The sequence below is a fragment of the Larimichthys crocea genome, chromosome XV, assembly GCF_000972845.2.
Source record: "Larimichthys crocea isolate SSNF chromosome XV, L_crocea_2.0, whole genome shotgun sequence".
In the NCBI taxonomy this organism is placed as follows: domain Eukaryota; kingdom Metazoa; phylum Chordata; class Actinopteri; family Sciaenidae; genus Larimichthys; species Larimichthys crocea.
The window spans coordinates 6783779-6805593 of record NC_040025.1 but is presented as its reverse complement, the minus strand read 5'-3'; the positions used below and the strand labels follow the sequence as shown (position 1 = coordinate 6805593).

The 21815-nt window shown below is 41.7% G+C and overlaps 1 protein-coding gene, 4 non-coding genes and 1 pseudogene across 6 annotated transcripts; all 6 read left to right on the top strand.

Moving 5' to 3' along the window:
* The first annotated feature begins 11972 nt into the window (after positions 1-11972).
* rpl10 (ribosomal protein L10) lies at positions 11973-15373 on the top strand. 2 transcript variants are annotated; one of them, NM_001303391.1, is given in 7 exon segments: positions 11973-11982; positions 12107-12138; positions 13387-13445; positions 13790-13897; positions 14411-14549; positions 14646-14808; positions 15161-15370. In NM_001303391.1, coding segments are annotated over 6 exon segments (648 nt in total). In that variant the 5' UTR covers positions 11973-11982; positions 12107-12115; the 3' UTR covers positions 15317-15370.
* LOC113747800 (small nucleolar RNA SNORA70) lies at positions 13562-13695 on the top strand. Its single transcript, XR_003463900.1, has one exon. It is a non-coding gene; the product is annotated as a small nucleolar RNA SNORA70 (small nucleolar RNA).
* On the top strand, positions 14943-15075 carry LOC113747801 (small nucleolar RNA SNORA70). The gene has a single exon (XR_003463901.1). It is a non-coding gene; the product is annotated as a small nucleolar RNA SNORA70 (small nucleolar RNA).
* A 2196-nt stretch (positions 15374-17569) lies between the features above and the next one.
* LOC113747771 (60S ribosomal protein L10-like) lies at positions 17570-20667 on the top strand (annotated as a pseudogene).
* LOC113747803 (small nucleolar RNA SNORA70) lies at positions 18970-19093 on the top strand. Its single transcript, XR_003463903.1, has one exon. It is a non-coding gene; the product is annotated as a small nucleolar RNA SNORA70 (small nucleolar RNA).
* Positions 20295-20426, top strand: LOC113747802 (small nucleolar RNA SNORA70). Its single transcript, XR_003463902.1, has one exon. It is a non-coding gene; the product is annotated as a small nucleolar RNA SNORA70 (small nucleolar RNA).
* Positions 20668-21815: the final 1148 nt, after the last annotated feature.

The following is a 21815-nucleotide window of genomic DNA, read 5'->3' as shown; positions in this document are numbered from 1 at the left end:
CAGGGAAGTGTGTGCTCTGGTGGAAAGTGTGTGTCTGCTTTCTTCTGTGTATTCCCACACTATACAGCCTGAGAGGTAATCAGGCTAAAAGTTATGTGGTTCTCTAACCTGCCTGGAGATGAAATCATCGATGTACTCACATGCCAAACGTGTGTGTGTAAGTATATTGTGTGTGTGTGTGTGTGTGTCTGTGTCTGTAAGCCAGCTATAGTCAAACCAGCTGTTCAGAGCCAAAGGCACAGAGAGGTGACTAAACAGAAAACAGCTACAGAACAGCTCACCTGGTCTGAACACTCACACACACACACACAGACACACACAGACACACACACACACACACACACACACACACTCACGCAACATGTGCATCATCTGGTCTCACTTAAATTTGTCTGTGATCTCCCTCTTTCTCTTTGCTCACCATACTCTTAATTGTCCACTGAATCCAGTCACATGGTCAAGATTTGCATACTGAATTCAATCGCATATTAAGATCTTCCGGTACCATTTTCAGACTTTAATCTCTGCATATATTCACCATATTATTTATTTCATCATATTATTATTAAAATAAAACAATCCAAGAAGAAAAATCTGTTCTTAGGTTGAAACTCTCACAGCTCATGTAAACATAAAGGCCACAGCCTGAAATAAAAGTTTAATGTTATGGGGCTTTTTTACCACTATAGCCGCACTATAGAGCAAAGTTTACAACATTTCACACGTTGTACATTTTTTTTGTTTTGCATGTTACCCCCAGGTATCAGAGGAATAGTGTGCAACCATTGGCAGGGGGCGCCCTGGTAGCTCACCTGGTAGAGCCTAAGCCCCATATACTGAGTCCTTACTGCAGCAGACTGGGTGCCATTGTGGCTCTTTGCTCTCTCTCTCTCTACAGATGTCCTTTCAAATAAATCAAAGCAAAAACACTGGCAGGATATGACCTGCTTTGCATGTGTGTCCTGGTGCTACAGCACTACTATTGGTTAACACACAAAACAAAACAAAAAACCCAGAGGGTCCCTTTAAAATATTCCAAAAACCAGCAAATGTTCTGTGAGGGAGAAAATGTATCCATCTCATTTGTTAGGTCTCAAAGAGTCAAACAATTTGTCATGGTGACAAACTCTGAATGTAAACCTACCTTTCTTTGTTTAAAACTCCACCGTGCCCGTGCAGGCAGTTATGTGCATGACATAATGATAAAAACAATTATTTAAATGACTCACAAAAGTAAAAAAAGACCCTTCAGTACTAAGTCTGAATACAACCTGCATTAACACGTCTAGAGTTTGTGTAGTTTCAGGGTGACTGTGAAAGTAAATAAAACTTCTGATTGTCTAAACCCAGTCTAGTACTAAGTGGCAAACCTTAGCCGTGTGCGCTGTGTGAATAAATAAAGACTTGAATCAGGTCTGCTTTGGACGGGGAGGTGAGGACTGATGATCGATGGAGCGCAGGACATTTGAGCTACTTTACTAACTGTGCTTGGATGTCCAGCTCTCTCCTTCTCCTTTCACTCCCTCTCTGGCCATATTAAGAAAACAACTTAGATTGGAGGAGAGCAAAGCTGATAAACCGAGACAGAGAAACCTGGAACTGTTCCCAGATCTTCAGTTCCTGTTGGGTAATGAGTACGTGGGGCTGAAACAGGATGAGTGTGTGTGTGTGTGTGTGTGTGTGTGATCATGTAATCGGCACATGCACACTTTTGCGAGTGAGTTACAGTAAAAGTAGAATAGCTGTTGTGTGTGTGTGCACATTCCAAGCGGATACTGAAGTTAGACAAGCGGTGTTCAGCATCAAGACAACACATTCACTGTCTTTAAAAGGAGACCTGGCTGAACTGAATGAATCAGACAACAGGAATCTATTGCTAGTAGCTACTGGCCATTTTGGCAATACACACACGCACCCTTAAAATCACACATACAACTCCTCCATCATCACTAAGGCTGGAAAGTGATGTGAGTCCAGCTCTGTGGAGGGTGGTCTCTAACAGACTGAATCCCTTCAGTGGTTTTGTCTATATTCTGCTCTACAACCCCCCCTCCACCCATCTGTTCATATAGTTTAGGGACGTTAACAACCTGGGAATGCACATACACAAGTACATTTAAACACTCTGACGCCCTTCTCCATCTACAAACACAGCCTTTTAAGGTAAGCTCTCCCTTCCTTTCTCTCTGCCTGTCTGTCTTTGCCTCCTCTCAATAACTCTTGTGTCTGTCTCTTTCAGCCTGCCTGTGTACCCCCCAAACACCCACTACCACCACTCCCCCGTTGTGTTTCTACTCGTCTTATTTTTTTTTTCTATTTCTCTGGCTCTTTCCCCAACCAAGCACTGTCGGATTCCCTCATGACCAGCGTGCCTCTCTTGGGTCTTCTACTCTCCTGAACTCATCTAAACAGAGAGGAGGCTTGAGAACGGTGGTGAACAGGCCAAACAGACCCGAGCGAGGAAAAGAGCAAAGCAAACAAACGGAGGTTTGCAGCGATGCAGAGAGATGTGGACTCTGGATATCAGCGTTTTCATCCCAAGTCAGGGTGCAAAACGGTGCTGGGAGGCCACATGAGAAGGGCAGCAATATACACTCTGGATTCTAGGGAAATATTATATTTCTTCAATTTGGATCAGAAAGTAACTGTTTATAGTTTGGTGGGTTCTCTCTCTCGCTCTCTTTGTGTGTGTGTGTGGTATAGAGATGGAGAGATGGGCTCCAGTAGTTTTGTCCATATAAGGGGGGAAGGAATGTGGAGAGAGAGCAGCTATGAATGACTGATCTACCGCTCACCCTCCCTCCCTCCTCCGATCTGCCCCCCTCTTTCCTCTCCTAAATCTAGTTTTCATGTCTGTTAAGTGCGCATACACTAATACACACACACACACACACATATACATGGCGTACACACACACACACACACACACCTCTACTCAGACAGAGTACTGTTTCAGAGATCCCAATGACATCATCATGACCCTAGTGGCTCACTGACTTGTCAGATATGTGTGATGACTGTGTGTGTGTGTGTCAAAGTATCCAGGTCACACTGTGTGAATTATGTGCATTACGTCACCTCAGTAGAAAAACACAGGTACCGCACAGACACTCATGAATACATCACACCTGTGCGAGGAGTGTGTATGTTTGTCTCTTTGTGTCTCTGTCGGTCGTCCTCTTCCGCCGACATCCTTGCACGATCACATGATGAAATATACGGTGACGGACAGCCGTCCTCTTCACCTGCATCTGGACTGGATTCACTGGAAACAGATGTTAAAAGAAACAAATAATGATGTCAGGCGAACGCCAGCCCAAAGTATTTGAGAATGATGCATTCCTCGTGTGACTGTGTGTGTGTGTGCGTGTTACTGCAAGATGCATAGAAAAGAATGTGTGTGTATTTGGGCGGGAGGGGGCTGAAATCAGAAACCATTTCTACTGAGAGAAAAAAGAAGGGTGAGAGGAGAGGGGAGGAGGTCAAAAATAAATGTGTTTGGCCTGTTTCTGGTTGACCCTCACGATCTGTCTCTATGGCTCAACACCTCACGCTATGCTTTCTTGTTTAGTCATCCCCCCTGCATGTTTTCTCCTCTGTTCCTTCTGCCTCTCTTCTGTCATCTTTTTTAGCCTGTGATTCACACTAAAACATCTCTATTGGATGGATTACCATAAAATCACATCTATTGTAGTCAGAGGATGAATTGTACCGGAGATCCCAGGCTGTTAGCGTCATTATGAGGTTGTGGTTTTAAGTGAAATATCTCACTAGATATTGGACGTATTGCAAGCGGTTAACCTCTGTGGCTGTGAAGTGAAGCCAAGGTGGAAGTGCCTAAAACCGCAGTTCCTCAAACGCCCACTTGAGGCTGGCTCCAGAAGTGAGTCAGTCTCCATAAGTCCCCATGTTCAAATGTCCAACTTCACAGCAGAAATAAACATGTTTACAGCCTGGAACAAAAAACAGTTTTGGTCTCTGTAGCTAATTTCCCCGTTCATGACAACTGTACTGAGGGTGAATTTATATACAACTCACCTGTTAAAATGATAATAAGGCTTAAAGTTATGCTGAATTGAGAGTATGGCTGCTTTGATTGACAGGTGGGTGCAATCACAGGTAAACCTATTTGCCTGCCTCAGCTCCACCAATGCTCCACCTCTTTGCCTATTTCATTTAGTGGTAAGCTGGAGCTGTCAATCCTGTGAGTGACATCACAGAGACTACATCCATGTTTTATACTTTATACTTTACTATTGCCATAAAAAACATTCAGATGTTCACAGTACCCTCATGAATTGTAGTAACTTTGGTGATTTTCTCTCTCAAACCATCATCAAGTGAAAGTTTCCAGTATTTTGGTTTATGACCAAATAAATGTTAGAATGCTAACACACTTAATTACGACTGTGAATATGGTAAAGCTATTATTCTTAAAACCATAGCAGGATTCACAGCATTGTCAGTGTTAGCATGTCAAAGTACAGCCTCACAACAATTGTTTAAAGAAAGTCAGGAACAGATTGGACAGAAAGAGAAAGCGTGTGTAAAAAAAATGGCATTTATGAAATGAAACGGATGAATATCTAAAGACAAGCTGAGGGTTTAATTTGAAGTTAAAACTGGATCAGCAGAGAGACACTGTACAACTGAGGCCTAATGCAGTGTCTGATAGATGAAAAACAGACAGAAGAGTGTTGGAGAAAGAAATAAAGAGAGAGAACAGGCAAGAAGTTACCTTACTGTTACAGAATACACGATTATTGAAAATGTTTAGTTTGTGTGTTTCCTGTGAGGCCCATATAACTTTCTCTCTCTCTCTCTCTGTCTCTCTCTCTCACTCACACACAGACACACACACACACGCACACACACACACAGACACACACACACGCACATATTTCAGCCAGACTGATGGGAAGGCTGCTCCCACATGAACTGCATGACATCATATGATCTCATTACTGAAACAGTTCAGCCTGACACAAAGACCTGCAGAGACATGACCTGAGAGAGAGAGAGAGAGAGGGAGATAGAGAGAGAGAGAGAGAGAGAGAGAGAGAGAGAGAGAGAGAGAGAGAGACAGACAGACAGACAGACAGACGAGGAGACATACAGTGAGACAGCTCAGATCAAAGTCCTGCAGTATTACATGATTTAATATAGCATACATACGTTTTACGTTTGAAGTGATTTGGTGTCTTTGTCTTGACTGTCTTTTGTTTCTCCTGGATTCAATTAATGTCTTTTATTTTTGGTCCTGTTTCTACCTTTGCTTTGGCAACACATGAATGTACTTGTCATGCCAATAAAACCAAATTGAAATCGGGAGTGAGGGGTAGACACGTTTCAACAGAATGCAGGAGACATGGTTAGGTACTAAGACAAGCGCCCTATATACAGATTACTTGGAGCATTGCTAAATTTTAAGGGAAAGCACACAGGGGCAGATTTTTACGAGATGTCTTCTCCTGGTTATTTCATGTTTACTGGGGTTGCGCTCTGGTGGAACTTCCCGATGGTGGCTGATAGGAGAGGACACACTAGTGAAGTGATGTGCAGAAGGCTCAGTGGACAGAGAACAAGAGAGAGAGAACACAGAACAAATCATAAGGAGGATGGTAAGGAGGAATGAATCACGCTCCTTTGTTTATGTTTTCTTGGTTTTGGTCTCCATGGCAACCCTTCATTTTCACTTCCTGGTAAACAGTATGGGCACCAAATGCCCATTCAGCAAAAAAATCCCCATGTTGCACAATCTGCACACGCATGCACAGCTGTGTCCTTCATCCTCCAGACACTGACCTGTTGGTCATCTCATTCTTCACAGGTCCAGTGTGTAACATTTAGGAGGCTCTATGGGCAGGAATGGGATATAATATTTAAAAGTATGTTTCCATTCATGTATGATCAGCAGAAAAATCCTTATGTATTTGTTACCTGAGAATCAGCCTTTTATATTGGGCCTATGTATGGGCCTTTTGCATTTTTCATTTTATGGTAAGCAGAGTTTCTCCTTCATGCTTGGAACACGACAGTGAGGCAGGAACGTTTCAGCTACTATCAACTACACCGCAACTAAATCCTACACACTGGACCAAAGAATATTTCATTTTAAGCATTGAAACTACATACTAAATATTTGGTCCAAGCAAGCTATTTAACACTGTTTAAACACACACAATGCTGGGCCTATTTGCGCTGTGTTGTACGGTAACTAGGAAGCTTGACTGTTTAGAGCGGAGACGATACTCAGAAAAATGACTGAAATGTAAACAGGGACTAAAGCTGGACAGAGCCTGTCGCTCAGTTCCATACATAGAACACTTTGATATAAGTGATGACATCAGGAGGTTTTCCTCAAAATCCAATCATTTCTTTTTTCTTTTATTTTGTATTTTTTACCTATATTTCTATAAATTTGAATGAAAATTCAAAACAAGGAATGATTGTATTGGCGATACAGTGATTAAACAAAAAGCTCAAAGACTGACATGACACTATCTGAAATGTGTGACTATGTCCCCACCCATCTCTACATGCACTCACTCTGAACTCTATTTTCATACAGGACTCAAGACATGGTGCTGTTGTCTGATTCTTTGTCTCTAGCAACCAATTCTTAAGATAAAAAGGGCAGTAAAAATGATGCAATGCATCTTGCATGCTTTGGAACTGACCTCGACCTCCACTTGTGAACTCACCCAGCCTAAACACACTTCCGTTTTCAGAGTAACACACAGGGTGTAACCACACCCTCGTGTATCAGTCATGGTGTGTGTGTGTGTGTCAGTGTGTGAAGGTGTGGTTGGCACTATGAGCAATTCAGAGTATTTCTCTATTTAGGTTGTCAAAAGAGAAGCAGCCATCAGCCATCATAAACCACACAGAAGCATGCAGCATGTTATCAAAAAATATTGGAGCACAATTTGAATTCATCAGCCTGAGAGCTGCACATGGGACACACTTGGACTTTGCAACATGACAACGATCCTAAACACAAGGCCAGGTCAACACTGCAGGGGCTCCAGCAGAAGAAAGAGAAGGTTTTGGAGTGGCCATCACAGTCTCCTGACCTCAGTATCAATTAAGCCACTTTGGGGAGATCTCAAGCGTGCTGTTCATACAAGACAACCCAAATAATTTCCAGGACCTGGAAGCCTTTGCCAGGAAGAATGGGCATCTTTGCCACCTGAGAAAATAAACGGCCTCGTCCACAACAATCACAAAGACTGCAAGCTGTCATTGATGCTAAAGGACATAGTATTAACATGTAAGGGTAAACATTTGAACAGGGAGCATCTCAGTATTTTATTTATTGCTATGTCTGTTTAATGATTATGCTATTCTGTGATGCCTTATAGTTTCATTTGAAGCCCACTAAAAATTAAAAAATATATTTTGTCTTGCTCATGTTTTCTTTATAGAATGGTACATATTTTACATATTCTGCAAGGGCTATGTAAATTTAAGAGCACAAGTGTAATGGATGCTCTAATCTAAAAAGACTACCATGAATTCGAAGACTGGAAACCTGGAGTTAACCTGGTTGTTTTAATCAATTATATCACGACATTTCTGGAGTTCTTGGAGAAACTTGTGGAAGTCACTGTTCCCAGCCAAGAAATAGTGGAGCACATAATTCCCTGTAAAAAAAAACAACAACAAACCCTTATTTTTATTTATTGATTTACCTTCATTTTATATTTTATTTTTCATTTTACTTTATTTTTTTTCTAAATAAAACAAATGAGATATTAATTAATGAGCTCCAGGTTCGGTCTACCAGAGACAGAAATAGGCTAATGGCTTCAAGTCAGTATGCTCAAGTCTCCTGGCTCATAGCTTCATATTTTGATTACAGTGGTATTAATGTTCTCATTTAACTTTTGGCAAGACAGCTAATGAGCGTATTTCCAAAGAAGTCAAACACTTCTTTAATCGCTGTTTACCAAAAACAAACAAACTGCTTTACAGTTACACACAGAAGCATCTTATTTCACAGCCAGGATCTAAGTGGGAGATTAAGTCCTGCTTTTGCCTGAAAAACTAGTATGCTATTTCTGTCGTAATGTGTGTGTGTGTGTGTGTGTGTGTGTGTGTGTGTGTGTGTGTGTGTGGGTGTGTGTGTGTGTGGGTGGGTGTATCTGTGTGTCATTGGTCACCAGAAACAGGCACATACTAGAGGACCATTTTTGGTCCTTGTTTCTTTTCCATCTTAACACCGTCCTCCTCAGTCTTCAGTGAGGTTCAAAGATTAAGACAACAGAACCGAAGGACGAGACAAGATAGAGGAGCAGCAATGCAAAGCTGATAGCTGACCTTCACATGAGGCTGTGCAGGGACACCAGTCAGAGTTCAGAGGTTTTCCTGACTAGTATATCCGCTTTGCTGTTTGAGTCACCCACCAAGGAGCGGCAGCATATTGTCACTTCATAATCAGGGCTGCGGTGAATTGATTGTGTTTGTAAAAGGATATTGTTTCTTAATTTATCTGTGTCTTTGTTAATTTGACTGTGAATTTACAATAGACCAGTAAAAGTGTGAAATCTTAAACGCCAGCTTTTCATACAAACTACAAACAAGAGATGTGAGGACATCAGACATGATGCCTGGACTGAGGAGACAGGAATAAATAAACCCTTACAAATCCTTCAAGGCTCCAAGAGTGTAGAAAAACCTTGTTATGAAGAGTGATGTCGGAGCGGCTCTCAGATTGAGTCAGAATGAGGTTAGGATTCCTCAAATTCCCCAGCTAGAAAGCAACATTTGTTCTACATTATCAAGAGTTTAGATGTGAGCTCATTGTTCCTTTTTAAGAATTAGCAAACTAGGGCACAGAGAGGCTGGGACGTTATGTATTTTTTAAAATATATGTGGTACAATAGTGCCCCCTAATGGCCACTTTGTAGAGTGCATTAGGAATCTGCACTGATCCCAAAAGAGTTCTCGAGGATGTGGATGATAAGGGACATTTCTCTACCTCATAGGCCTTGTTCACAGTTTGGTTATATTGGTTCAGTGAATGTAACAAGCTTTATATTATCTTGAGATAAACCTTGGAATATATTTTTGCACAGCTTCAACCAATTATCTGCTGAGCGTGACCAAGACAGCCCACTAGACACAGGGAGGAGTCAGACACAGCAGGAACAACACAAAGTCATTAATAACATTAACAACAGCTGTATACAATTGAGGGTCGCCAGTTCCAGGTTCCTGGTGTAATCGGACAATTTACTACAGTAAAAATAGAACCAGACCTTTTTATATTCCAAGTATTTTTTATGACTATGGGAGTAATGGTAGTAACATATTTCAGACTGGTTGATTTGTGCTCATAAATTTACATACCCCTGGCAGAATTTGTGAAATATTAGCCATTTTTCGGAAAATATGAATGATCATGATGCAGACCTTTCTTTTATTTAGGGATAGTGGTCAGATGGTTGGGCAGGAGATTCAAATGGTAAATGGACTGTACTTATATAGCGCCTTTCTAGTCTTCTGACCACTCAAAGTGCTTTACACTACGTATTTCATTCACACATTCACACACATTCATACACTTATGGCATTAGCTGCCATGCAAGGTTATAGTTTATAGTTTAGTAGTTGGTTGAGGTAAATGTAATTTTTAAATCATATCTCATTTAATGATCACGTGTTGTATGGAGACCCTTAACCTGGAACAACAGAAAAAGAAACGAAAAAAAACTAGTACCTATATTTCGTAAATAAATCAAGGAGGACACCATGCAATATTTCCCTCTGAAATATAAAGGTGTAGAGGCATAAAGTACCATATATAAATCTGACAATCCAGAGTCATAAAATGTTTTTCAACAAAGGCCTGCACACTCCAAAAGAACTCAGTCTCCTCAGCAAGTGAAGACAACTTTGGACCTTCTTGTACAGAACATGAGTGTCTGGCCAGTCCAGTTTATTATTGATGTGAACATTCATGTATTTGTATTTGTATCCACCATCTTAATATTCAATCCCTGGATGTTCACCAGCTTGGTCTTTCTCTGGAGGTCAATCACTATCTCCTTCGTCTTGTTGCCGTTAATGTATACGTATCTGTCCTTCCAGTTGGTGTTCTGGCACTCTTTCTGCATTTTTCTTCAATTTCCCTTTTTGTGTGCTTGTGTCAAGCAGTAATGTCCGTTGAAGCTGGGCTGATTTTCATGGACTTCATGGACTTCATGGATCTTCTTTGGACATTTCTTGTTTTTCCTCTGTTGACTTCATTGAAGTCAGAATTGTATTGCTTCACCAGCAGGTTCTCTATGTTAGCAATGGATATTCAGTTAGCTGTAATGGTGGAACAACTGTTCCCAGTTTCATTGTTTTCTCTCAGTGGTCCATTGACAAGCCACCCCAACAGGGTTCTGACAGCATAATGCTTCACTGTTGCTGTGTACCACTTCCCATGGTTCCATTAGCTTTGAAACATTAGTTTAGTGAGTTTGCTCAGAGCAATATTGGCTGTGGTGCAAGGACCTTGGAATGTATAAGTCTTTATCATTTTGCTGCCTTTCTTAGGTTTGATCTGTACTGGCACTATTGACCATCTTACGAGGAACTGCACAACTCTTTTCTGCTGTTTTTGCTGTGTATCCTCTGACTTGATTTCTTTCTGCTTTGAATAAATGTAGAGACTGGTAGGATGTATCAGGTTACACAACTTACACGACCGACAAGGATACAAAACAATCACCTCTCTTTGATTTTCTCTCTGTGTTGCTTTTCCATTTTGGGACACAACTCCAATTGGTGACCCTCTTCATACAGCAGACAAGATAGGTTGGGTGGCTTTTCAGTAAGTTTTTTAACCTTTGCATTTAAGTTGTATTTCCAGAATTCTTCAGAATTGCTTCCTTTTTGATGTAAACCTGTGAGACTTTTTCACTTTTATATCTTAGTGGTGAGCTAGTGCCTTAAATATTGTGTATAAAAGTGGATTGGGGGCAATAGACACTGATGAAATTGACAATATCACTGAGTCGACAGACACTAACTTGAAATATGTACCTCTGAATGTCAAAAGACATTTGTATGATGCATGGCTATTATTTTATTGGACCAGTGTAGTTACATCGTCCATGGCATTACATCAGACCAAAGAAACAAGGTAAAAATTTACAAGCTCTTGACATCCTCTAACTTCACTGGTGACCATCCTAGAGCTTTTTCAAACTTCATGCTCAAACGCTTTGGTGAAGGTGTTGTAATCCAGAGGGTCTCAATCAAAAGCTGATATGTTCCTTAATGGTAATGAACTGCTGCTGCACTAGTAGAACCAGTATGTTGTTTTGCCTTGCAAGTTTTGAGAAGATTGCCTTGCTCCATATTGGTTTGCAATAAACCAGCATGCTGAATGGGTTCCGGTGTGAATGGGTGTAATGCATGGTGTGATGTTTGTATGTATGCTCATTTTACCAGATTCACACCTGACACCTGATTTTATACATTTGTTGATATGTTCAATCATTCATTTGGATGAATGACCCTAACCCTAACCCTAACCCTAACCCTAACCCCTAACCCTAACCCTACCCTAACCCTAACCCTAACCCTTAGTTACTCTGGACTACATTTCACTGTAAGCTATGAATGTTGTTAATAGAAGAATTACAACAACAACAACAACAACAACAACAACAACATTTCACATCTTTTTGCTCATTTTGCAGCAAAACGCCCACACAAAACAAACTCCCTATCAGATTCATGTGTTACGTGCAGATGCTTTAAGAAAAACTACATTTCCCGGCATGCACTTGTAGCTTGTCAATTGCCATTAAATGAATTTTTTGATTATATTTTACATATATATTGTATATTAACCCATTTATGTCGCAATAAACGCACGCTGAAACAAAAATGACGCGTTAATAAATATAAAATATATTTCCTCACACGGCCTTCGTCCTTATGACGCGGCGGAAGTCGCTTCAACTTCCTTTCCTCCATTAGGTGAGTGCGTGGTGGGAGCTCGTTTTCTTCGGCTCTTCGTAAAATTGGCAGATTTCAAGTTGTTTTTCAGATATCGACGCCACGGTTTAACTAAAATAACTTTTCTCTATTTGTTCACTTACAGTTCGCAACCATGGGCCGCCGACCAGCCCGCTGGTAAGTTCTCCGTCATGTTTTTTTCGGAGTCGCTTCAGGCAGGAAAATGGCAGCGGCTCCGGGTCCAGCCATGTGCGGCGTGCGGGAGGCCTCCCGCACACACAGCGGAATAACTGTAGCCTCAGAGCCGCCTGTCTGTCTGTGTGTTTGTGTGATAGTTCATCATACAGCTGGAGTTTATCTGTATTAAAAACGTCAGAAATGTCGCTCATACAAACGAGCTGCCCCGCTGAAAGCGACCGGAGCTAACGTCAGCTAGCACCGAGCTACCACACAAACCTTCAGGTTCCCAATTTTAAAAACTTCATCTCACCTGTCTGACTCTCTGTGACGCTGCTGGTTTTGGTTTGAAAGAGTTAACCAGTGAAATATATCCACAAGTTGACGGCGCCTGTTGCATCACCTCAAACACCAGAAAAGAAAATCAATGTTCTCCACATCACTATGAAGATGGGACAGAGCATCACTTATTATTTTCTATTGTCAGCAGTGGAAGTGTCAGAGCTTCACTCAGTGAGCCACACTGCTGTTTATTTTGACTCTGTCCCTCAGAGCATGATGTCCAGCTGTCCTCTCTCCTGTCTGTGGAGAAATGGATGGGACATAATTAGGATTCGTTCACAATAAGAAATGCCCTTATGGACTGTGGATTACTTATGGATTTGTGAAATATTAGATCATGATGATGATGGGGGCTTTATTTGTCATTGTAACAGTACAAGTACAACGAAATTGCAGACCAGTCTGTCCATACAAATAATACATGTAATAGGACAAATAGGGGGGGGGGACAGGACAGTGTATGGTAGCCAAAAGGAAAAGAAAGAAAAAAGGGATACAACATAGCCATTTTTTTTTTTTTTTGGAAAATATGAATGATCATGATGCAAACCTTTCTTTTATTTAGGGATAGTGGTCAGATGGTGGGGCAGGAGATTCAAATGGTAAATGGACTGTACTTGTATAGCGCCCTTTCTAGTCTTCGACCACTCAAAGTGCTTTACAGTACACATCTCATTCATACACATTCATACACTGATTTACATTGGCGACCATTCAAGGTGCCAACTGCACAGCCTTCGGGGGCAATTTGGGGTTCAGTATCTTGCCCAAGGACACCGACATGCAGACCGGAGGAGCCGGGGATCGAACCGCCAATCATCTGATTAGTGGACGACCCGCTCTGCCTCTGATAATAAAAAGTAACTTGTAAGTTTGGTCACATTTTAACACTTGTGTCTCCCACAGCTACCGCTACTGCAAGAACAAGCCCTACCCCAAGTCCCGCTTCTGCAGGGGTGTGCCTGGTAAGCTGTCGACATCAGTGTAGAAGTTTGATCTGCCTTGTTTTAGGATCTTTTTGAATTTGTGCACAGGGCCAGTGGTGTACTTGTATGTCGCAGTACCCTGCTGGTTTTTAATCCTGCAGCTTATTAAGCCGACCAGTTCTGCCCTCAGTGCGTTTCTGGTGTGCAAAGGCTGCAGACAGCGACTCTTTGGTTGTGTATGAACTCAGCTGGGAGGTGCTGAGTGCTTTAAGGGACCACTGAGACAAAATAATATTGTCCATTGATTAATGATCATCTGCAGATTCATCAGTGGTTACATTTTCTTTTCCGTTCTCTCCTGTCAATTTCTTCATCGCGTGTAGATCCCAAGATCAGGATCTTCGACTTGGGCAGGAAGAAGGCCAAGGTAGATGAGTTCCCTCTGTGTGGCCACATGGTCTCTGATGAGTACGAGCAGCTGTCTTCAGAAGGTGAGAAGCCAGGACCAGACACAGACAGCCTGTTGACTGTTTAGGTATACTGCCAAGTTTAGACATTTGGGACTCAGTCACTGTTTTAGAAATAAAAAAAGAAAAGAACACCTGAACAAATGTTTCCAACATGTAATGTATATGTGTTTTATATGCAGTAGAGTTGTCAGGATACCAAAATGAGTAACCATGATACTATACCAGACAAAGTATCACGGTTCTGGGTATTATCGCGATACTGTGGTCTTTATTAATTATTGTTATGAACTGCAATGTATTTGTACAAGTTATAAATACTTATAATGTTTTGCATGATAAACATAATACTGGTAAAGTAAGAATTGGACCGAAACAAGTTTGGTTTTTTGAGCAAAATTAGTGGTGCTACCGACGACGCTGCGGCAGACTGAGCATAGAAACGAGCACATGAAAGTGCATGCCGTTCTTTAAAATGCTCTCGCTGCACCCAGGCTGAAGCGCTGATGTCACTTTAATTCTGGTCCCCCTCTGCAGCTCTGGAGGCTGCCCGTATCTGTGCTAACAAGTACATGGTGAAGACCTGCGGTAAGGACGGTTTCCACATCCGTATGCGTCTGCATCCCTTCCACGTCATCCGCATCAACAAAATGTTATCCTGTGCTGGAGCTGATAGGTGAGAATCAGTCGTCTGTGTGCACGTGGTCACATGGTCAGCCTGGTATGAATACAGTCTCACACGTTCATCTTCATCATTTGCTCTGGTTTTCAGGCTCCAGACTGGAATGCGTGGTGCTTTTGGTAAACCCCAGGGCACCGTGGCCCGTGTGCACATTGGTCAGGTGATCATGTCGGTCCGTACCAAGGCCCAGAACAAGGAGCACGTGGTCGAGGCTCTGCGTAGAGCCAAGTTCAAGTTCCCTGGACGCCAGAAGGTGAATGAGCATGTTCTGTCTCAACATGCAAACCTTGGTTATTTTTGGCTAGTTGAATTGAAAAATCTTGTACTGTGAAATGAGGGAGGGGGAAATAACTTCACATGCATCCCAAACGCTGTCCTGGCACAGCTTTGCAGCTTATTAAGCCGACTGGTCTCGCTGACGTGCGGTTCTGGTGTGCAAAGGCTGCAGACAGCGACTCTTTGGTTGTGTATGAACTCAGCTGGGAGGTGCTGAGTGCTTTAAGGGACCACTGAGACAAAGAGCCTGTCAACGACCGTTCACAGGATTGTACTGTTGTTTCTAATGCCTGTTGTAACCTCGTATTGACTTGTCATTATTCTCACAGATCCATATTTCCAAGAAGTATGGCTTCACCAAGTTCAACGCCTGCGATTTCGATGACATGATGGCCGAGAAGCGTCTGATTCCAGACGGCTGTGGCGTGAAGTACATCCCCAGCAGAGGCCCTCTGTCCCGCTGGAAGGCTCTGCATGCCGTCTAGAGCTGCTGCAGAATTTCTTTGACAAGAATACCAATAAAAGTAGCTTTGACTACAGAAGTGATTGTGGTGACTTTGCTTTATCACGGGAGTCCTCCATCCTCCTATTGTATTCTGATGGTAGAGTACATTCATCATCCCAAATCATTATGTACAATTACACATCAAATCTGATGACTTCTGATAAATCATTTCTATAAAAAATGAAATGTGAAATTAGAAACCTTGATTTAAATGTTAACTTATTACGTGTACAACTGAAACAGCATTTGTCAGGTATGAAGCCTTAAATGGCAGAAACGCTTATGCAAATTATATAATTTATAATAAATTGTTTGTAACCTTTTTAGCCTTTGTCTTCAGACTCCTGGTCATAGAGTGGCCTGGAGTGGACAAACTAAACGCTGGCTTTACATCAGGACTTGTGTTTTGCTTATTACACAAACACTTTGGTTTCCATTTCTATAGGATGAATATGAAATGAGTGTTACAGTGTGCAGCTACACCTCTAGATGCCACTGAATGTTAAAACAGTCGAGTTGTTGAATCCTGACGTGGTTGTAAAGTTTTATAGTTATTAAACTATAGATGAGGTGTTTGAGATTGATTTATATAGCACTAAATTAAAACAAGGTATAAGAAGAATACTTGCATACAGAGAACACTAGACAGTTCTCTAATAGACTCATTTGTGCATTCATTTAAGCATTTGATTTTAATTTACATTATGGTGTTAAAAGTCTGAATCTATCCACTGCACTAGCTGCAGAACTTTGAACCCTGTGACATATTAAGATCGTAGAGGTCAGATCACAGAATTCAACAACTAAAACAGGAATATACAATTTCCCATCAGGTATTTAACTCTGAATGTTGCCAAGCGTATGTTTGTTTTGTTTTTAAAGCATATAAGTTATAGGGTTAGGAAGCTGTGACTTTTGTTTGTGGGGTAATCAGGTCAAAATCATCTTTGGGCTGTCAAGATGTCTGCTGGCAGGTATGATGGGATGAATGACATCCGCTCACCATTCACTGCAGTGAGGAGAATAACAGTAGGCACCATAACAATCGCATCATGGCATCACAATAGAATCAGTTTGCAGTGTTACATGTAAATGTTTCTCACTACCTGAAACATCAGTATTATTCTTACTAGTGTTTTGTAATTTATTGTTTGCACATCAAAAAGTCATGATGCAGTTGTCATTCATCTTATCTCACGACAGACACTAACAATCTGGCAGAGGGGGAAAAGAACACTGGGTGATCAAGGGCGGAGGGGACAGACTGTGACACTCACCCTGTTTTCTCAAAGTTTACATGCTGCATTTGTTTTATTTATTAATGTATGCCAGTCTGTTTTCTTCTTAAAATGTAATTGCATCGTCACAAATCATTTGAAAAGTTTAGGAACTCCCTCGGAGTTTGACAAAATAGGGGCCCCCCATATAGCATCTTGCATAGGGCCTGTCTGTTTCCTCAGAAAGACATGTTTGAAAATCTCTACATGTAGAAAAGCTTGTCTGATTTGTTAGTTATGTCTAACTCCATTGTCACATAAAGACTTGAGAAATAAGGTGAATTCAATTTGAGAATCAATCAGACCAAATTAAAAACATACAGGTAAAACACAACCTTCTTTATATTTATTGAAAGTCACCACGTAGGTCAGTGAAGCAGTTTACTTAAAGTCCCTTAAAAGGAATTCTGACATTTGTTCCTAATGACTTTTAAAATACTTTTTTTAAGATTTCAATTTGGACTTCCAGCTTTCAACTTTTTGTCCACTAGATGGCACCACAGTACCCCATTTAAAGCAGTAAAACTTACTGTTTCTGCAAAGGTGCCTTACTACATGCATTTTGCTTCCAATCATTGAAAAAACACAAAAAATAGTTAGTTTAACGGGGATGTGATAAAAAATTACATTCCCGGCATGCACTGTAGCTTGTCAATTGCCATTAAATGATTTTTGATATATTTTACATAGAATTATTTAACCCATGTCTGTCACAAAACACACGCTGGAACAAAAATACCGTTAATAAATATAAAATATATTTCCTCACACGGCTTTCGTCCTTATGAGAGGCGGAAGTCGCTTCAACTTCCTCCTCCATTAGGTGAGTGCGTGGTGGGAGCTCGTCTTTTCGTCGGCTCTCGTAAAATTGGCAAATTTCAAGTTGTTTTTCAGATATCGACGCCACGGTTTTAACAAATAATTTTTTCTTTATTGTTCACTTACAGTTCGCAACCATGGGCCGCCGACCAGCCCGCTGGAAGTCTCCGTCATGTTTTTTGGGCCGTTCAGGCAGGAAAATGGCAGCGGCTCCGGTCCAGCCATGTGCGGCGTGCGGGAGGCTCCCGCACACACGCTGAATAACTGTAGCCTCAGAGCCGCCTGTGGTGTTTGTGTGATAGTTCATCATACAGCGGTGTTTATCTGTATTAAAAACGTCAGAAATGTCGCTCATACAAACGAGCTGCCCCGCTGAAAGCGACCGGAGCTAACGTCAGCAGCACGAGCTACCACACAAACCTCAGATTCCCAATTTAAAAAACTTATCTCACCTGTCTGACTCTGTGACGCTGCTGGCTTTGGTTGGAAAGAGTTCCAGTGAAAATATATCCACAAGTTGACGGCGCCTGTTACATCACCTCAAACACCAGAAAAGAAAATCAATGTTCTCCACATCACTGAAGATGCAGAGTCACTTATTATTTTCTGTTGTCAGCAGTGGAAGTGTCAGAGCTTCACTCAGTGACCACACTGCTGTTTATTTTGACTCTGTCCAGCTGATCACTGTCCTCTCTCCTGTCTGTGGAGAAATGGATGGGACACATAATTAGGATTCGTTCACAATAAGAAATGTTCTTATGGATGTGGATTACTTATGGATTTGTGAAATATTAGATTGATGTGATGGGGGCTTTATTTGTCATTGTAACAGTACAACAAATTGCAGACCAGTCTGTCCATACAAATAATACAGTAAATTGACAAATGGGGAGGACTGGACATGTATGGTAGCCAAAGGAAAAGAAGACAAAAGGGATACAACATAGCCATTTTTTTTTGTTTTTGGAAAATATGAATGATCATGATGCAAACCTTTCTTTTATTTAGGGATAGTGGTCAGATGGTGGGGCAGGAATTCAAATGGTAAATGGACTGTACTGTATAGCGCCCTTTCTAGTCTTCACCACTCAGAGCGCTTTACACTACATACTCATTCATACACTGATTGTATTGGCTGCCATTCAAGGTGCCAACTGCTCACCAGTTTGGGGAGCTAACCATTCACCGTTGGCACAGCCTTGGCAATTGGGGTTCAGTATCTTGCCCAAGGACACTTCGACATGCAGACCGGAGGAGCCGGGGATCGAATCGCGCCGATATCCTATTAGTGGATGACCCGCTGCCCTGAAATAAAAAGTAACTTGTAAGTTTGGTACATTTTAACACTTTTGTGGTCTCCCACAGCTACCGCTACTGGCAAGAACAAGCCCTACCCCAAGTCCCGCTCTGCAGGGGTGTGCCTGGTAAGCTGTCGCCATCAGTGTAGAAGTTTGAATCTGCCTTGTTTTAGGACCTTTTTGAATTTGTGCACAGGGCCAGTGGTGACTTGTATCACAGTACCTGCTGGTTTTTAATCCTGCAGCTTATGCCGACCAGTTCTGCCCAGTGGCGTTCTGGTGTGCAGGCTGCAGACAGCGACTCTTTGGTTGTGTATGACAGCTGGGAGGTGCTGAGTGCTTTAAGGGACCACTGAGACAAAATAATATTGTCCATTGATTAATGATCACCTGCGGATTCATAGTGGTTACATTTTCTTTTCCGTTCTCTCCGGTCAATTTCTTCTATCTGTGAGATCCCAAGATCAGGATCTTCGACTTGGCAGGAAGAAGGCCAAGGTAGATGAGTTCCCTCTGTGTGGCCACATGGTCTCTGATGAGTACGAGCACCTGTCTCAGAAGGTGAGAAGCCAGGACCAGACACAGAAACCTGTGACTGTTTAGGGTTACTGCCAAATTTGGACATTTGGGACTCGCACTGTTTTAGAAAAAAAAAAAGAAAAGAACACCTGAACAATGTTTCCAACATGTAATGTAGTGTTTTATATGCAGTAGAGTTGTCAGGATACAAATGAGTAACCACGATACTATACCAGACAAAGTATCACGGTTCTGGGTATTATGCGATACTGTGGTCTTTATTTTATTATTGAACTGCAATGTATTTGTACAAGTTATAAATACTTAATGTTTGCATGATAACATAATACTGGTGAAGTAAGAATTAGACTGAAACATTTTTTTTTTGGCAAATTGATGGTGCCACGACGACCGCGGGCAGACTAAGCATAGAAACAGCACATGAAGTGCAGCCGTTCTTTAAAATGCTCCCGCTGCACTCAGGCTGAAGCACTGATCACTTTAATCTGGTCCCCCTCTGCAGCTCTGGAGGCTGCCCGTACTGTGCTAACAAGTACATGGTGAAGACCTGCGGTAAGGACGGTTTCCACATCCGCATGCGTTGCATCCCTTCCACGTCATCCGCATCAACAAAATGTTATCCTGTGCTGGAGCTGATAGGTGAGAATCAGTCGCCTGTGTGCACGTGGTCACATGCTCAGCCTGGTATGAATACAGTCCACAGTTCATCTTCATCATTTGCTCTGGGTTTCAGGCTCAGACTGGAAGCGTGGTGCTTTTGGTAAACCCCAGGGCACCGTGGCCGTGTGCACATGGTCAGGTGATCATGTCGGTCCGTACCAAGGCCCAGAACAAGGAGCACGTGGTCGAGGCTCTGCGAGAGCAAGTTCAAGTCCCTGGACGCCAGAAGGTGAAAGGGCATGTTCTGTCTCAACATGCAAACCTTGGTTATTTTTGGCTAGTGGAATTGAAAAATCTTGTACTGTGAAATGGAGGAGGGGGGAAATAACTTCACATGCATCCCAAACGCTGTCCTGGCACAGCTTTGCAGCCATTAAGCCGACTGTCTCGCTGACGTGCGGTTCTGGTGTGGCAAAGGCTGCAGACAGCGACTCTTTGGTTGTGTATGAACTCAGCTGGGAGGTGCTGAGTGCTTTAAGGGACCACGGAGACAAAGAGCCTGTCAACACCGTTCAAGGATTGTACTTTTTTCTTATGCCTGTTGTAACCTCGTATTGACTTGTCATTATTCTCACTTATACAGATCCATATTTCCAAGAAGTATGGCTTCACCAAGTTCAACGCTGCGATTTCGATGACATGATGGCGAGAGCGTCTGATTCCAGACGGCTGTGGGCGTGAAGTACATCCCCAGCAGAGGCCCTCTGTCCCGCTGGAAGGCTCTGCATGCCGTCTAGAGCTGCGGCAGAATTTCTTTGACAAGATAACCAATAAAAGTAGCTTGACTACAGAATGATTGGGTGACTTTGCTTTATCATGGGAGTCCTCCATCCTCCATTGTATTCTGATGGTAGAGTACATTCATCATCCCAAATGATTATGTACAATTACACTCAAATCTGATGACTTTCTGATGTCCGACGTATAAAAAATGAAATGTGAAATGAGAAACCTTGATTTAAAGTTAACTTATTAGTGACAACTGAAACAGCATTTGTCAGGTATGAAGCCTAAAGGGTAGGAGCACTTATGCAAATTATATAATCTAAAATATAATAATCATGTTTGTAACCTTTTTAGCCTTTGTCTTCAGACTCCTGGTCATACAGTGGCCTGGAGTGAGTATAAAGTTTTATAGTTAAACTATAGATGAGGTGTTTGAGATTTATTTATATAGCACTAAATTAAAACAAGTTATAAGAAGAATACTTATCTAAAATGATAGTGATACTTTTCATACAGAGAACACTAGACTGTTCTCTAATATCGACTCATTTGTGCATTCATTTAAGCATTTGATTTTAATTTACATTATGGTGTTTAAAAGTCTGAATCTATTGACTGCACTAGATGCAGAACTTTGAACCGTGTGACAATTAGATCTAGAGGTCAGATCACAGAATTCAACAACTAACAGAAATATACAATTTCCCATCGTATTTCACTCTGAACGTTGCCAAGCGTATGTTTGTTTTGTTTTTAAAGCATATAGGTTAAAGAAAAACTAAGCTGCTATAACGGAAGCTGTGACTTTTGTTTGTGGGGTAATCAGGTCAAAATCATCTTGGGGCTGTCAAGACGTCTACTGGCAGGTATGCGGATGAATGACATCTCCTCACCATTCACTGCAGTGAGGAGAACAACGTAGGCACCATAACAATAGCATCATGAGGCCTCCAAATCAGGCCACCATTGGCTGCTGACTGCTGTCTGCTGCTTTGTTTTATTTTTTTACTACTGTCCACTACATGTAGAAGAGCTTGTCTGATTTGTTAGTTTAGGTCTAACTCCATTGTGAAGTGAAGACTGAGAAATAAGGGGAATTCAATTTGAGAATCAGTCAGACAAAATTAAAAACATACAGGTAAAAGACAACCTTCTTTAT

What these genes read in the sequence shown, in the direction of transcription:
- rpl10 (XM_010751520.3), top strand. Translation starts at nt 12,116, where the DNA reads ATGGGCCGCCGACCAGCCCGCTG. An exon ending in TCCTGTGCTGGAGCTGATAG is followed by an intron (nt 14,550 to 14,645) that starts GTGAGAATCAGT and finishes TCTGGTTTTCAG; the next exon opens with GCTCCAGACTGGAATGCGTG. An exon ending in AGTTCCCTGGACGCCAGAAG is followed by an intron (nt 14,809 to 15,160) that starts GTGAATGAGCAT and finishes TTATTCTCACAG; the next exon opens with ATCCATATTTCCAAGAAGTA.